General features: G+C 59.9%; 1 protein-coding gene and 1 pseudogene across 1 annotated transcript; both read left to right on the top strand.

Moving 5' to 3' along the window:
• The first annotated feature begins 932 nt into the window (after positions 1 to 932).
• On the top strand, positions 933 to 4,442 carry CD79A (CD79a molecule). The gene is made up of 5 exons (XM_030969747.1): positions 933 to 1,042; positions 2,234 to 2,661; positions 3,527 to 3,645; positions 4,111 to 4,179; positions 4,329 to 4,442. Exons 1-5 carry the CDS (start codon positions 933 to 935, stop codon positions 4,440 to 4,442), a joined length of 840 nt encoding a protein of 279 aa, XP_030825607.1.
• Positions 4,443 to 5,112: 670 nt separating this feature from the next.
• LOC115916035 lies at positions 5,113 to 9,080 on the top strand (annotated as a pseudogene).
• Positions 9,081 to 15,897: the final 6,817 nt, after the last annotated feature.

Genomic DNA, 15,897 nt, shown 5'->3' with positions numbered 1-15,897 from the left:
TTTTGGGGCGGGCAGAGTGGGTGGAGGCGGTGCCGGGCGGGCTTGGGGGTATTTTGGGGTTATTTTGGGGTATTTTGGGCTGGTTTTGGGTGTTTTGGGCGGGCAGAGCGGATGGAGGCGGTCCCGGGGTATTTTGGGGTTATTTTGGGGTTATTTGGGTGTTTGGGGCGGGCAGAGCGGGTGGAGGCGGTTCCGGGGTATTTTGGGGTTATTTTGGGGTTATTTTGGGGAGTTTTGGGGCGGGCAGAGCGGGTGGAGCGCGGCCGGAGCTTCCCGCGGGACGGGCGGGGTGGGACCCCCGGGACCCCCCCGGGCCCCCCCCGGGACCCCCAAACCGCCCCCCAACCGCCCCGCATTGTCCTGACTCAGATTGGTACAGATTATTGCTGTTCTAATTGTATCGCTGTTTTTGTAACAGTTTTATTGTTATTAAACCTTTAAAGTTTCGAACATAAGTGATTTGCGGTTTTTCACAGGATGTGACCCCCAGACCGAAACCCTGAGACCCCAAACCCTGAAATCCCGGGGGATTTTGGGGCAGGATCCCGGGGATTTTGGGGCATTTTGGGGCAGGGTCCCCGGGGATTTTTGGGGCGGGGTCCCCGGGGATTTTTGGGGTATTTTTGGGGCGGGGTCCCAGGGGGTTTTTGGGGCAGGGTTCCGGGGATTTTGGGGTATTTTGGGGTGGGGTCCCGGGGATTTAGGGGTATTTTGGGGCGGGGTCCCAGGGGATTTTGGGGCGGGGTCCCCGGGGATTTTTGGAGCGGGGTCCCGGGGTATTTTGGGGCGGGGTCCCCGGCGATTTTTGGGGCGGGGTCCCGGGGATTTTGGGCTATTTTGGGGCGGGGTCCCCGGGGATTTTGGGGGCGGTTTCCCTCCTCCCCCCGGGGCACTGGGGCGAATCTCCTGCCGGGCCCGGGCGCACGCAGCCGATGGCGGCCGCTCCCCAAACCCGGGGGGCTCCCCCCAAACTGGGGGTCCCGAGCCCCCTCCTCATCCTCAGCCTCCTCCTCCTCCCAGGTATCACTGGGGGGGGGGCTGTGTAACGGGATTTGGGTCTGGGGTCTCCTGAGGATCTCAGTTCCGGGGTCTCTGGATTCGGGCCTGGGTGTTTGAGGATTTCCGGGGTCTCAGTTTGGGTCTGGGGTCTCGGGGATGCCAAAGATCTCACGTCGGGGTCTCAGGGTTTGGGTCTGGGGTCTCCTGAGGATCTCAGTTCTGGGGTCTCTGGATTTGGGCCTGGGTGTTTGAGGATTTCCGGGGTCTCAGGGTTTGGGTCTGGGGTCTCAGGGTTTGGGTCTGGGGTCTCAGTTTGGGTCTGGGGTCTCGGGGTGTTCCCCACCCACCCACCTGGGCCGGGGTCTCCCCTGGGACCCCCCCTGCCCCCCCCGGAGCTTCCGGTGCCCAACGGGAACTGAAACTGGGGGGGGAGGGGTGGGGGGGCTGGGGGTCCTGGGGGCACAGAGGGGTCCTGGGTGAGACCCCCACCCACAGAGGGGTCCCACTGACCCCTCAGCCCCTCAGTGACCCCCAGACCCCTCCCCACTAACCGCCCCCCCACTGCACCCCAGGTTCCCACGGCCAGACCCCTCCCCAATGACCCCCTCCCCATTATCCCCCCAGGTTCCGGGTCTGAGACCCCCTCCCCATTATCCCCCCAGGTTCCCGGTCTCAGACCCCTCCTCAATGACCCCCTCCCCATTTCCCCCCAGGTTCCCGGTCTCAGACCCCTCCCAATGACCCCTCCCCCCATTTCCCCCAGGTTCCTGGTCTCAGACCCCTCCCATTATCCCCCCAGGTTCCCGGTCTCAGACCCCTCCCCATTATCCCCCCAGGTTCCCGGTCTCAGACCCCTCCCCAATGACCCCCTCCCCATTATCTCCCCAGGTTCCCGGTCTCAGACCCCCCCCACTATCCCCCAGGTTCCCGGTCTCAGACCCCTCCCCATTATCTCCCCAGGTTCCCGGTCTCAGCCCCCCTCCCCATTTCCCCCCAGGTTCCCGGTCTCAGACCCCTCCCCAATGACCCCCTCCCCATTATCCCCCAGGTTCCCGGTCTCAGACCCCTCCTCAATGACCCCCCCCCATTTCCCCAGGTTCCCCCCCTCAGACCCCTCCCCATTATCCCCCCAGGTTCCCGGTCTCAGACCCCTCCCCATTATCCCCCCCAGGTTCCCGGTCTCAGACCCCTCCCCACGACCCCCTCCCCATTTCCCCCAGGTTCCCGGTCTCAGACCCCCACCTGGCTGCCCCCGGCCGCCCCCCAGCTCGGAGCCGCGCCCCCCCCTCTCGGTGCCCACCAGCCCCGACCCCAGCCCCACGTGCGGCTCGTGGGGGAGGGGTCCGCGTGCAGCCGGGACCCCGTCCCGCTCGGGGGCCCCGGGCTCGGCGCTGACCCTCGAGTGCCGCTACGAGCCCGGGGACGCCAACGTCACCTGGCTGCAGGTGTGCCCTCGGCGCTACCTGGGCCGCGCCTGGAGCTGCACCTGGCCGCGGGAGGTGCCGGCCGAGGGCGGCGGCCGCCAGGTGAGCCTGGCGCGGCCCGGCGTGTCCGTGCTGAGCTTCGCGCACCTGCGGCACAACCACAGCGGGCTCTACTTCTGCCGCGCGCGGCGGGGCCCGGCGGCCGCGCAGTCCTGCGGCACCTTCGTCAGGGTGCGGGGTGAGCCGGCGGGACTCGGGGCCGTCTGGGGGCCTTTGGGGTTTTTGGGTGGGTTTGGGGTGGGTTTGGGGGCCTTTGGGGTGGGTTTGGGGTGGTTTGGGGTGAGCCGGCGGGACTCTGGGGCTGTTTGGGGGCCGTTTGGGGTTTTTTGGGGTGGGTTTGGGGTGGTTTGGGGTGAGCCTGCGGACCTCTGGGGGAGTTTTGGGGGCAGTTTTGGGGTTGGTTTGGGGGGGTGGTTTGGGGGGCGGTTTTGGGGGTGGGGTTTGGGGGCAGGTTTGGGGCGGTTTGGGTGTGGTTTGGGTGTGGTTTTGGGGGTGGGTTTGGGGCGGTTTTGGGGTGGTTTAGGGCGGTTTTGGGGTGGTTTTGGGGTGGTTTAGGGCGGTTTTGGGGGTGGGTTTGGGGCGGTTTTTAGGGCGGTTTTGGGGGCGGTTTTGGGGGCGGTTTTGGGGTGGGTTTGGGGGTTTTGGGTGGGTTTGGGGGGGTGGTTTGGGGGTGGTTTTGGGGGGCGGTTTGGGGGTGGTTTGGGTGTGGTTTTGGGGGTGGTTTGGGTGTGGTTTTGGGGTGTTTTGGGGTGTTTTGGGGCGGTTTTGGGGGTGGTTTGGGTGTGGTTTTGGGGGTGGGTTTTGGGTGTGGTTTTGGGGGTGGGTTTTGGGGGTGGTTTTGGGGTGGTTTAGGGTGGTTTTGGGGTGGTTTAGGGCGGTTTTGGGGGTGGGTTTGGGGGTGGGTTTTGGGGGCGGTTTGGGGGGTGGTTTAGGGCGGTTTTGGGGCGTTTTTGGGGTGGTTTAGGGCGGTTTTGGGTGGTTTAGGGTGTTTTTGGGGGTGTTTTGCGCGTTTTTGGGCCGGGCTGACCCCCCTGGCGCGGCAGAGGCCGTGCCGGAGCCGTTGCTGCAGCTCGGGGACGCCACCAAGAACAGGATCCTGGCGGCGCAGGGGGTGCTGCTGCTGCTGTGCGCCGCGGGGCCGGGGCTGCTGCTGCTCTTCAGGGTGAGGAGGGGGCCTGGAGGGGACCCCGACCCTCATGGGACCCCCGACCCTAATGCCGGTCCCGGTGTCCCTGAGGGTTTGCTCCCGACAGCCCCAGTTCCTGCTGGCGCCCCTAAATCCCCTTGCAGATGCCCCTAAACACCCCCAGCCCCCCCTAGGACCCCCTCTGACACCCCCAGTGTCTCCCTGCCACCCTTAACTGCCCCCTGGAGACCCCCAGGACGCCAAACCCCCTTCAATTCCTCCCCAGGCCCCCCCAGGTATCCCCCAAACCCACCTGTACCCCTTTTTCCCCCCCAAATTCCCCCAGGTATCCCCCAAACCCCCCCTGTACCCCCTTTTTCCCCCAAATTCCCCCAGTTCCCCCCAAACCCCCCCTGTACCCCCTGTTTGCCCCCCAAACCCCCCCTGTACCCCTGTTTGCCCCCCAAACCCCCATGTACCCCCTTTTTCCCCCCCTCCCAGAAGCGCTGGGCCAACGAGCGGCTCCTGCAGCCCAAGAAAATATCCTTGGAGGAGGAAAACCTTTATGAGGTGACCTTGGGGGGTTTGTGGGGAGACCCCTTCCCCCCCAAAATAAAAGGGGCTTGGGGAAGCCCCCCAAAAGAAGGGTGGGGGGGGGGGGATTAGCGGGGTCCTAGGCGCCCCTAACCAAAGCCCCCACCCCCATTTCGCCCTTGCAGGGGCTGAACCTGGACGAGTGCTCCATGTACGAGGACATTTCCCGGGGCGTCCAGCCCACCTACCAGGACGTGGGGACCCCCCCTGCCGCCGACAGCCTCCTGGAAAAGCCTTAAAAGACCCCCCGAAATAACGGGGGGGGTCCCTCCCCAAAGCCCCCCAAAGGCTTTGCTCCGGTAACTCAAGGCAGCGCTGGTGAAAAACCGAAATAAATCAAATTAAAGCGGGTGAGGGGCTACGGGGGTACTGGGGGACCCCCCCCTCGCCTGGAGCTGGTGAATTGCTAATAAAGAATGAATTAATCTTTAATAAACTGTGAATAAATAATGAGGGTGAGGCCTCTGTTTGCCCCCGTTATCCCGAATTTTCCCCCGTTTTCCTTAAAATTCCCCCCTTTTTCCTCAAAATTCCCCCCTTTTTCCTTAAAATTTCCCTCTGTTTTATCCCATGATCCCCACTTTCCCCCTATTTTACCCCATTATCCCAAATTTCCCCCATTTTATCCCGTTATCCTGTTTCCCCCCATTTTACCCCATTATCCGTTTCCCCCCATTTTATCCCATTTCCCCCCATTTTATCCCATTTCCCCCCATTTTACCCCCATTATCCCCAGTTTCCCCCATTATCCAAAATACCCCACGTTTTATCCTGTTTCCCCCTCCTTTCTCCCGATTTCCCCCATTCTCTCCAAATCCCCCCATTCTACCCAATTTGCTCCCCTTTCTCCACAATTTCTCCTATTTTCCTTCAGTTTTATGACAAATTTTCTCACAACTTTCCCTCGTTATTCCCAATTTTAGTCCACCACGTCCCATTTTCCCTCACTATCCCACAATTTCCCCCCATTTTCCCTCACCATCCCCATTTTCCCCCTTTATCACCATTTCCCCCCATTATTCCCCATTCTCTCTGTTCCCCACTTTACCCCACTACGGCCATTTCCCCGCAGTTCTCCCCCAAATTTCCCTCAAATTTCCAAAACTACCCCTCACTGCACGCCATTCCTCCCCTGTTTCCTCCATTTTTTTGCCTAATTTCCCCTTTTTCCCCGCATTTCCACCCTTTGTCCCCAACTCCCCTCAGACTCGTCCCTTCTTCCCCTCACGGAGGCCCCGCCCCTCCCCCGGCGCACCGCCTTTTCCCGCCTCCGCGCCCTCAGCCAATCAGCAGCCGAGGCTTCGCCCCGCGGGCCAATCGGAGCGCAGCGCGTGAGAATTCGAGCCCAACGGCCGCCGGCGCGCGAGGGAGCGTGGCCCCGCGGCAGGTACGGAAATTGAGGCGAAACTGGGGAAAAATGGGGGGATTTGGGGAGGATTTGTGGTCCTGGGGGGGGAATATGAGTCTTGGAAAGGAATGGAGGGGCTCGGGGAAGATCTGAGGGGAAAATGGGGGTTGTAGTGGGCTCTGGGCCGTTCAGGGGGGCCTGGGGATATTGGGCGGTATCTGAGGGGAAAATGGGGGGTCGTGAGGGGAACTGTGGGTCCTAGGGGTACCCAGGGGGTCCTTGAGGGGAATGGGGGGTCCTGAGGTGGAACTGGGGGACTCTGAGGGGAAATGGGGGGGTCCTGAGGTGGAACTGGGGGACTCTGAGGGGGGAATGGGGGGTCCTGAGGGGAATAGGAGGCTCTGAGGGGAAATGGGGGGTCCTGGGGTGGAACTGGGGGACTCTGAGGGGGAACTGGGGATCCTGAGGTGGAATTGGGGGATTCCGAGGGGGAAACAGGCGGTCCTGTGATTACCAAGTGGTTCCGTGGCGGGGATGACGGCGACCCTGAGTTGTGTGTGAAACTCCTCAAAGCCCTCTCTCTTTTCCCAGCTTTTCCGCCATGAGCCACCCCCCCCGGCACCGTGAGGTGCCGCCGCGAGCCCGCCGCGCCCTCCCCAGCCCGGGCCCCAAACCCAAGCCCGCCACACAAGGCAGACCCAAGCGGCTCAAGACCAAGCGCCGAGCGCAGACGCCGCCCGCCGGCCCCAGGCCGCCCCCGTGGGGGCTCCCGCCCACCCTGGGCCCCCCCACCGCCGGCTGCAGCCCCCCTCGCTCTGTGCAGCCCCCTGGGCCCCCCAAGCCCGTGGTGATCACCCAGCGCCGCCTGTGCCACCGCGGCCTCTTCAACCACGAGGTCAAATCGCTGGGCGTCCGCCGCCTGCTGACCCCGGCCCCGCCCGGGACGGCGCCTGCCCGGCGCCCCGGGCTGGGGAGGGGCGCAGCTCGGCGGGGTCCCGGGCGAGGCGCTGAGGGAGCTGGTGGCGGGGCTGGCCTCGCTGCTGGCGGGGCTGGGGGTGTTTGCGGCGCGGGATTTGGTCAGCGAGCGGCGCCGCGGCCTCGTGGCCGTGCTCAGGAGGCATCACCGGCGGGGACCCCCGGACCTGGGGGTGTTCCTGGCCCACCGGACCCCGGCCCAGCCCTCAGGTACTGCCCGCGACCCGAGGGGAGGGAGCTTTTCACCCCAACATATTTCTACTATTGTTTTTACCCCAAAGTACTTACACCTTCGATTTTACCCCAAAATACTTTTGCCCCAAAATACTTTTACCTTTGATTTTACCCCAAAATATTTGCACCTTCGTTTTCACCCCAAAACATTTACACCTTCGTTTTCACCCCAAAATATTTTTACCTTTGATTTTACCCCGAAATGTTTTGACCTTTGTTTTTACCCCAAACTATTTTTACCCATTTTTACCCCAAATCAGTTGTTGTCTCCAGCAGGGACCCCACGGGAAGAGGCGAGGCCGGGACCCCCAGGACGAGCGGTCACTTTGGGGGGGTGGGAGGTGGGGGACCCTCCTGCTGGGACCCCCAGCCCACTTCACGTTGGCCACACGGTGAGTGCCCCAAAATGCCCCAAAAGTGCCCCAAAAAAACTCCAGAACTGCCCGAAAAGTGCTTCAAAAGTGTCCCAGAAAATCTTGAAAAGTGCCCCAAAAGGGCTTCAAAACCGCCCTAAAAGGGATCCAAAAGTGCCCCTAAAAAACCTCCAAAAATGTCCTAAAAGGGCTTCAAAAGTGCCCCTAAATACTCCAAAAGTGCCCCCACAATGCTCCAAAAATATCCTAGAAGGGCTTCAAACATGACCCTGAAAATCTCGAAAAGTGCCCCAAAAATATTCCAAATGTGCCCCAAAAGGGATCCAAAAGTGCCCCCAAAAATGGCCCAGAAGGACTTCAAAAGTGCCTCCAAAATATTCCAAAAGAGCCCCCTAAATACTCCAAAATGCCCCAAAATTGCCCAAAATGTTCCAAAATTGCCTCAAAAATCCCCCCTCCTGCAGCTGCCATGCTCCCCTGGAATTTGGGGTGCAGCTGCCCCCCCACCCCCCCTGCTTTTTGGCCCCATTTTCGGAGGTGTCCCAGGGCATCCGAGAGGTTTTCGGGAGGTGAGTCTGGGGGGTCCCATTTTGGGGGTGGGAGGGGGTCCCACCCCGGGGGGGTCCCACCCTGGTTTTTGGGCGGTTCCACTCTGGTTTTGGGGGTGTCCCAGGGCATCCCATCACCCACCGGGGGGGGGCTCACTCTGCCCGGGGTCACCCTGTTTTTGGGGGGGGTCCACCCTGTTTTTGGGGGTCCCACCCTGGATTTGGGGGGCTCACTCTGTTTTTGGGGGTGTCCCGGGGGTCCCACCCTGTTTTTGGGGGATGCCCCGGGGGTTTTACTGACCCCCCCCTCACCCCCAGAACCCTTTCTCGTGGAGCTCGGCTGAGGATGAGGAGGATGAGGCCCCCGGGGGGCTCCCCCAGACCTGGGCTGGTCCCGGGGGGCTCCTGCTGCCGCCCCCCCCCTTCTGGAGATGCCCCCAGCCCCCTCCCCAGCAGGCGGAGGAGGAGGATGAGGAGGGGGATGAAGGCTGGACCCCCATCGCCCCCCCGGCCTTCAGCCCAGACCCTCCCCCCGCGGGACCCCCCCAAACCAGAGACCCCCGCGCCCCCAGACCCCCTCGAGCCCCCAAGTTCTGGCGAACCGAGACCCCCTGGGACCCCCCGGCTCCCTCCGGCTCCCCCTGGGCCGCCCCAGACCCCTTTTGGGGCTCCTGAGCCCCCGGACCCCCAGACCCTCCCGAGCCCCCCAGGTCTGGAGCCTGGAGCCCCGCAGGGCCCCCCCGGACCCCCCCAGACCCCTCTGGGACCCCCCCCGCCCCCCGTGGGACCCCCGACCCTGGAGCCCCGAGCTGCCCGCGGCCGTCCTGGGCCCCCCCAGGCCCCCACGGACACCCCAGCTCTGGAACCCGGAGCCCCCCCGGGCCCTGCTGGACGCCCCCAGACCCCCGTGGGACCCCCCGAGATCCCACTGGGACCCCCCGGACGCCCCCAGACCCCTCTGGGATTCCCCAGATCCCACTCAGCCCCCTCCTAGACCCCCCAGATCCCCCCCAGACCCCCCATCTCTGGAGCGCGGCGCCCCCCTGGGACCCCCCGGCCGCCCCCAGACCCTCACGGGACCCCCGCCCCTGGAGCCCAGAGCCCCCCGGAGGCGCCCGGACCACGACGGAAGCGTCGCGCTGCTGCTGCCGCCGCTGGCTCTGTCGCGACACGGCGCAGCGCCGCCGGCACGCCGCCCGTGCCTGGCCCGAGCCTTCCCACCGCGCCCCGCTCCGCCCCTGTCGCGACATGCCGCGTCGCGACCCCCCCCGCTGCTGCCACCAGCCCCCCAAGCGGCGCCGCCCCGACTGGGGAGGGGGCTCCCCGCCCTCGCCCCCCGCGCCGGGCGGCTGCGCGTGCCCCTGCAGGGGGCGCTGCTGGGGGGGCCCCTCCCCATGAGGAGGGGGCTACGAGGGGGCGCCTCCCCCCGTTATGTGGGCGCCCCCTCCCCGGTAGAGGCGGTTGGTGCGAGCCCTGGGGTCCCGCTCTTCTGTCGGCTCCCCTGAGCCCCAAATTCCGCAGAGACCCCTCCCCACATACCCTGGAGACCCCCAGGCCTCTCGCGCTGGGTTTCCCTCGGTCCCGGTCGGTCTGCGAGGCGGCGTTCATCGCCAAAGTTGGGGCGCGGGCGGCCCAGGGACCGGGGTTTTTGTCAGGCAGGAGGATTTTTTGGAGGCTCCGGGAACCGCGTTCCTGAGGAGCAACGATTGCTGGGGTGTAATTTAGTTGTGATGAGAGCGATGGTGAGTTTGTGTGTGATCTGAAGGGGGTGTTAGTGGTAGATGAGCATTGTTTTCTGTGTGCTTTTGTTGTTTTGGGTTTCCTGTGACAATAAAGCAACGTGTAATGAAAATAGGAAAAGGTTATCATCTTGTGTTAATGTGTGTTTTGTGTTGTATTGCTCTGCATTGCCCTGCATTGCTCTGTATTTGCAGCAGCTGCTGCATTTCCCTGTATTGCTCCATATGTCAATTAGACTTTTACCAGTGTGTCTATGGATTGTATCTATCTGCACCTGCATTTGTACACAGTTTCCATGTATTTTGCTGGAGTGTAAATAAAAACTCCCTTCTCTCCCTCTGTTTTTCTCAATCCTTTCTTTTCTCTCTTTTCTCCCTACTTCTTTGTTTTCCTTTCTAGCTTTAGATTAAAAAACGAGCAGTAGAAACTTTCAGGCTCCCTGGGATTAACAGAAAAAAATTGAAAAAACAAAACAAGCCATTTACTCCCCAGGAGTCTGAAATTTTCTACTGCTGCACGGGAGATAGAATTTTTATTCTTTTTCCTGTATACAGTATAGGGACGCCCACCCCAGCTGCCAGCACCCACAGCCAGCCCCACACACAAACCGCTCCCCTGCAGCCCCCATGCATGTGCCACTGCACTGCTGCCCCCCGCAGCAGCCCCATCCCCTGTTAGCCAGCGGAGTGCCCCCTGCCGCCTGCCCCGGCACACTGCAGCTACAGCGCCCCCTGCCGCCTGCCCCGGCACACTGCAGCTACAGCGCCCCCTGCCGCCTGCCCCAGCACACTGCAAGCACAGAGACGCCCCCCCGTATGACGTCAGCGAACTGACACGCCCCCCAGGGCATAGCCATCCTAGCAAGTGCCTGATCGAATCCATGACACCCACCCCGCACTCCACGAGCTCCTTTCTCGCAACGCCGCCAGGCGCAGGCGAACCGGAATAGCATCCCGGCCACGGGGGACCCACGGAAGGCGTGCAAAATCTGCCACAAACCGAAAAAAAAACCCGGCCCAGAAAGCCGCCATCTTTGTCCAGCATCACGTGATTGGGGCGGCACCCGCCATCTTTTTCCCTCGTCGCGTCATTCCCCTGGGCGCCGCCATCTTGTATGTCAAGTGCAACTGTTGTTAAAAGTGCTGTAAAACACGGCTGTCGCAAAACTGTCGTAAAGAGCTATAAATAACGACTGTCGTAAAAGGTGTCGTAAAACGCGACTGTCATGAAACTGTCGTAAACATGTCGTAAAGCGCAACTGTCGTAAAATGCGTCGTAAAGCGCGACTGTCGTAAAACGTGCTGTAAAGCACGACTGTTGTAAAACTATCGAAAAAGGCGCAGTAAAGCGCCACCGTCGGCTCCCCACGCCGACGCAGTGACGGAACTCAGGCATGCGCGGCTGATACAACCTCTGCACCAGCGATATCACTCCGCGCCTCATCCAACAACAGCGCTGCTTGCTTATGTTGTACGAACTCATCTGGTCATTCTGCTTCCATTCATAAACAGCTACAGAACCAAAAGGATTTAGCTAACCAAGTTACAATAGGTGACCCATCTTGGCTAGACTGTTTGATGGTTGGAGCTTCTGCACCTTGCCTAAAGGAACTCTGTAAAATAGGCTTGATTATTCTAATAGTGATAATTGTAGTTTTAGTAGCAGTACCCTGTATACTTCAGTTTGTGCAAAGAATTATGAGTAAGACGGTGTCTAATATCTTAGTTGTTCATCAGAATGGGAGAGATGTTGGGGAAGATGAAACAGGAAAGCCTTACAAATATGATTGCCTGGTAAAAGAGTTTGAGAATATAGAAACCATAAGTGAGATTGAAATGAAAGAAAGCTTTGAGATAGCTTAGTTACTGAACAACAGGAAAACAATGGTGTGGCCAGCTGAAGGCGATCCCCTTTTGATGGAACAACACCCTCTGCTTGCAGACAGGCCCAAGGGTCAGAGCAGACCCTACCAGCTTGGCAGAAGGGGTCCAAAGAGGAGTTTTTAGGATTTAAAATGTAACACAGTATGGTGATGTAATGATTCTTATAGGCTGTATATAAATGCTATAGGATTTGTGTATTGTACTAGATTGGTTAGTGAGAATTAGAATATTCAACACAGAAGAAGATTTATTGTATTGTAATGGGAACTTCGCTCTCTTGCCCTTTTACTTGCTTACCCCTTTTTGCTCTCTTACCCTTTTATGCTCTCACCCTCTCATCCTCTCCGACCAGCGCAGAGACATATGATGAAACATTCCTGAGTTATTCTTACTCTTCATCTTAGGAAAGTACCAGCCAGCACTAAATTTGCATGATCTAACCAAAGTAGACATTTCACAGAAAAGCACTTTCTATATCAATATTAAAAAACTATAGATTGAGGTAAAACCATCAAGTATCTGCCACCAGTGGTGCAAAGTCACATGTCGTTTGAAGAGCACCCCACTGAATTTCCTAAAGATGTGTAAATGTGTCATCTGGACCACAGGAGATAAAGCAGGGTAAAAACACTGAGCAAAACTGAAGTTAAAAAACTCAAGGTTTGTCAAATTTGCAATGGAAGCTTGCAGAAACCATTCAAGGAACAGGCAACAAAGCCCTATGGGAGTTTATACTTCGCCCTCGCCCAAATTTCCATCTCCAGATTGAAGCAGTCACTTTATAATGTAAAACAAGCCCGAGTTGGCACTGGTGCCAGCTTGGGTCTGGGAGGCATCCTGCGTATCGCGGATTTTCAGGAGCCAGCCGGCCACTCGGCCTATGGCCCCCAAACATAAACAACGGGCCTTTCCCTCTGAAACAAAAGTCACCAGCCCCGGTCCTTGATGGCAGATTGTGGGACTCTGCTGGCACTATCAATCCGGCCCGAGTTTGCTCTGGTGCCAGCTTGGCTCTGGGAGCCATCCTGCGTATCGCGGATTTTCAGGAGCCAGCCGGCCACTCCGGGGCACAGGCCCCCAAACATAAACAACGGGCCTTTCCCTCTGAAACAAAACGCACCAGCCGTGGGCCTTGGTAGCAGATTGTGGGACTCCGTTAGCACTATCAAACCAGCCCGAGTTGGCACTGGTGCCAGCTTGGGTCTGGGAGGCATCCTGCGTATCGCGGATTTTCAGGAGCCAGCCGGCCACTCGGGGCACAGGCCCCCAAACATAAACAACGGGCCTTTCCTCTGAAAGAATAGTCATCAGCTCCGGTCCTTGATGGGAGATTGTGGGACTCCGTTGGCACTATCAAACCAGCCCGAGTTGGCACTGGTGCCAGCTTGGGTCTGGGGAGGCATCCTGCGTATCGCGGATTTTCAGGAGCCAGCCGGCCACTCCGGGCCTATGGCCCCAAACATAAACAACGGGCCTTTCCCTCTGAAACAAAAGTCACCAGCCCCGGTCCTTGATGGCAGATTGTGGGACTCCGTTGGCCCTATCAATCCAGCCCGAGTTTGCTCTGGTGCCAGCTTGGGTCTGGGAGGCATCCTCGTATCGCGGATTTTCAGGAGCCAGCCGCCACTCCGGGCCTATGGCCCCAAACATAAAACAACGGGCCTTTCCCTCTGAAACAAAAGTCACCAGCCCTGGTCCTTGGTGGCAGATTGTGGGACTCCGTTGGCACTATCAAACCAGCCCGAGTTGGCACTGGTGCCAGCTTGGGTCTGGGAGGCATCCTGCGTATCGCGGATTTTCAGGAGCCAGCCGCCACTCGGGCCTATGGCCCCCAAACATAAACAACGGGCCTTTCCCTCTGAAACAAAAGTCACCAGCCCCGGTCCTTGATGGCAGATTGTGGGAATCCGTTGGCACCATCAAACCAGCCCGAGTTGGCACTGGTGCCAGCTTGGGTCTGGGAGGCATCCTGCGTATCGCGGATTTTCAGGAGCCAGCCGGGCCACTCCGGCCTATGGCCCCAAACATAAACAACGGGCCTTTCCTCTGAAACAAAAAGTCATCAGCCCCGGTCCTTGATGGCAGATTGTGGGACTCCGTTGGCACCATCAAACCAGCCCGAGTTGGCACTGGTGCCAGCTTGGGTCTGGGAGGCATCCTGCGTATCGCGGATTTTCAGGAGCCAGCCGGCCACTCCGGGGCACAGGCCCCCAAACATAAACAACGGGCCTTTCCCTCTGAAACAAAAGTCACCAGCCCTGGTCCTTGGTGGCAGATTGTGGGACTCCGTTGGCACTATCAAACCAGCCCGAGTTGGCACTGGTGCCAGCTTGGGTCTGGGAGGCATCCTGCGTGATCGCCCGATTTTCAGGAGCCAGCCCGGCCACTCCGGGGCACAGGCCCCCAAACATAAACAACGGGCCTTTCCTCTGAAACAAAAGTCACCAGCCCCGGTCCTTGATGGCAGATTGTGGGACTCCGTTGGCACTATCAAACCAGCCCGAGTTGGCACTGGTGCCAGCTTGGGTCTGGGAGGCATCCTGCGTATCGCCCGATTTTCAGGAGCCAGCCGCCCACTCGGGGCCTAGGCCCCCAAACATAAACAACGGGCCTTTCCCTCTGAAACAAAAGTCACCAGCCCCGGTCCTTGGTGGCAGATTGTGGGACTCCGTTGGCACCATCAAACCAGCCCGAGTTGGCACTGGTGCCAGCTTGGGTCTGGGAGGCATCCTGCGTGTCTTGGATTTTCAGGAGCCAGCCCGGCCACTCCGGGGCACAGGCCCCCAAACATAAACAACGGGCCTTTCCCTCTGAAACAAAAGTCACCAGCCCCGGTCCTTGGTGGCAGATTGTGGGACTCCGTTGGCACTATCAAACCAGCCCGAGTTGGCACTGGTGCCAGCTTGGGTCTGGGAGGCATCCTGCGTGTCGCTGATTTTCAGGAGCCAGCCCGGCCACTCCGGGCCTATGGCCCCAAACATAAACAACGGGCCTTTCCCTCTGAAACAAAAGTCACCAGCCCCTGGTCCTTGATGGCAGATTGTGGGACTCCGTTGGCACTATCAAACCAGCCCGAGTTGGCACTGGTGCCAGCTTGGGTCTGGGAGGCATCCTGCGTATCGCGGATTTTCAGGAGCCAGCCGCCACTCCGGGCCTATGGCCCCAAACATAAACAACGGGCCTTTCCCTCTGAAACAAAAGTCACCAGCCCCGGTCCTTGGTGGCAGATTGTGGGACTCCGTTGGCACTATCAAACCAGCCCGAGTTGGCACTGGTGCCAGCTTGGGTCTGGGAGGCATCCTGCGTGTCGCTGGATTTTCAGGAGCCAGCCGGCCACTCCGGGGCACAGGCCCCCAAACATAAACAACGGGCCTTTCCCTCTGAAACAAAAGTCACCAGCCCCGGTCCTTGATGGCAGATTGTGGGACTCCGTTGGCACTATCAATCCAGCCCCGAGTTTGCTCTGGTGCCAGCTTGGGTCTGGGAGGCATCCTGCGTGTCATCGGGATTTTCAGGAGCCAGCCGGCCACTCCGGGCACAGGCCCCCAAACATAAACAACGGGCCTTTCCCTCTGAAACAAAAGTCACCAGCCCCCGTCCTTGGTGGCAGATTGTGGGACTCCGTTGGCACCATCAAACCAGCCCGAGTTGGCACTGGTGCCAGCTTGGGTCTGGGAGGCATCCTGCGTAACGCGGATTTTCAGGAGCCAGCCGGCCACTCCGGGGCACAGGCCCCAAACATAAACAACGGGCCTTTCCCTCTGAAACAAAACTCACCAGCCCCCCGTCCTTGATGGCAGATTGTGGGACTCCGTTGGCACTATCAAACCAGCCCGAGTTGGCACTGGTGCCAGCTTGGGTCTGGGAGGCATCCTGCGTATCGCGATTTTTCAGGAGCCAGCCCGGCCACTCCGGGCCTAGGCCCCCAAACATAAACAACGGGCCTTTCCCTCTGAAACAAAAGTCACCAGCCCCGGTCCTTGGTGGCAGATTGTGGGACTCCGTTGGCACCATCAAACCAGCCCGAGTTGGCACTGGTGCCAGCTTGGGTCTGGGAGGCATCCTGCGTATCTTGGATTTTCAGGAGCCAGCCGGCCACTCCGGGGCACAGGCCCCCAAACATAAACAACGGGCCTTTCCCTCTGAAACAAAAGTCACCAGCCCCGGTCCTTGGTGGCAGATTGTGGGACTCCGTTGGCACTATCAAACCAGCCCGAGTTGGCACTGGTGCCAGCTTGGGTCTGGGAGGCATCCTGCGTGTCATGCGGATTTTCAGGAGCCAGCCCCGGCCACTCCGGGCCTAGGCCCCAAACATAAACAACGGGCCTTTCCCTCTGAAACAAAACTCACCAGCCCCGTCCTTGGTGGCAGATTGTGGGACTCCGTTGGCACTATCAAACCAGCCCGAGTTGGCACTGGTGCCAGCTTGGGTCTGGGAGGCATCCTGCGTATCGCGGATTTTCAGGAGCCAGCCCGGCCACTCCGGGCACAGGCCCCAAACATAAACAACGGGCCTTTCCCTCTGAAACAAAACTCACCAGCCCCGGTCCTTGGTGGCAGATTGTGGGACTCCGTTGGCACTATCAAACCAG

The sequence above is a fragment of the Camarhynchus parvulus genome, unplaced genomic scaffold (assembly GCF_901933205.1).
Source record: "Camarhynchus parvulus unplaced genomic scaffold, STF_HiC, whole genome shotgun sequence".
In the NCBI taxonomy this organism is placed as follows: domain Eukaryota; kingdom Metazoa; phylum Chordata; class Aves; order Passeriformes; family Thraupidae; genus Camarhynchus; species Camarhynchus parvulus.
This window is presented reverse-complemented; position numbering and strand designations above follow the sequence as displayed.

What these genes read in the sequence shown, in the direction of transcription:
- CD79A (XM_030969747.1), top strand. Translation starts at nt 933, where the DNA reads ATGGCGGCCGCTCCCCAAACCCGGGGGGCTCCCCCCAAACTGGGGGTC. An exon ending in CACCTTCGTCAGGGTGCGGG is followed by an intron (nt 2,662 to 3,526) that starts GTGAGCCGGCGG and finishes CTGGCGCGGCAG; the next exon opens with AGGCCGTGCCGGAGCCGTTG. An exon ending in GGCTGCTGCTGCTCTTCAGG is followed by an intron (nt 3,646 to 4,110) that starts GTGAGGAGGGGG and finishes CCCCCCTCCCAG; the next exon opens with AAGCGCTGGGCCAACGAGCG.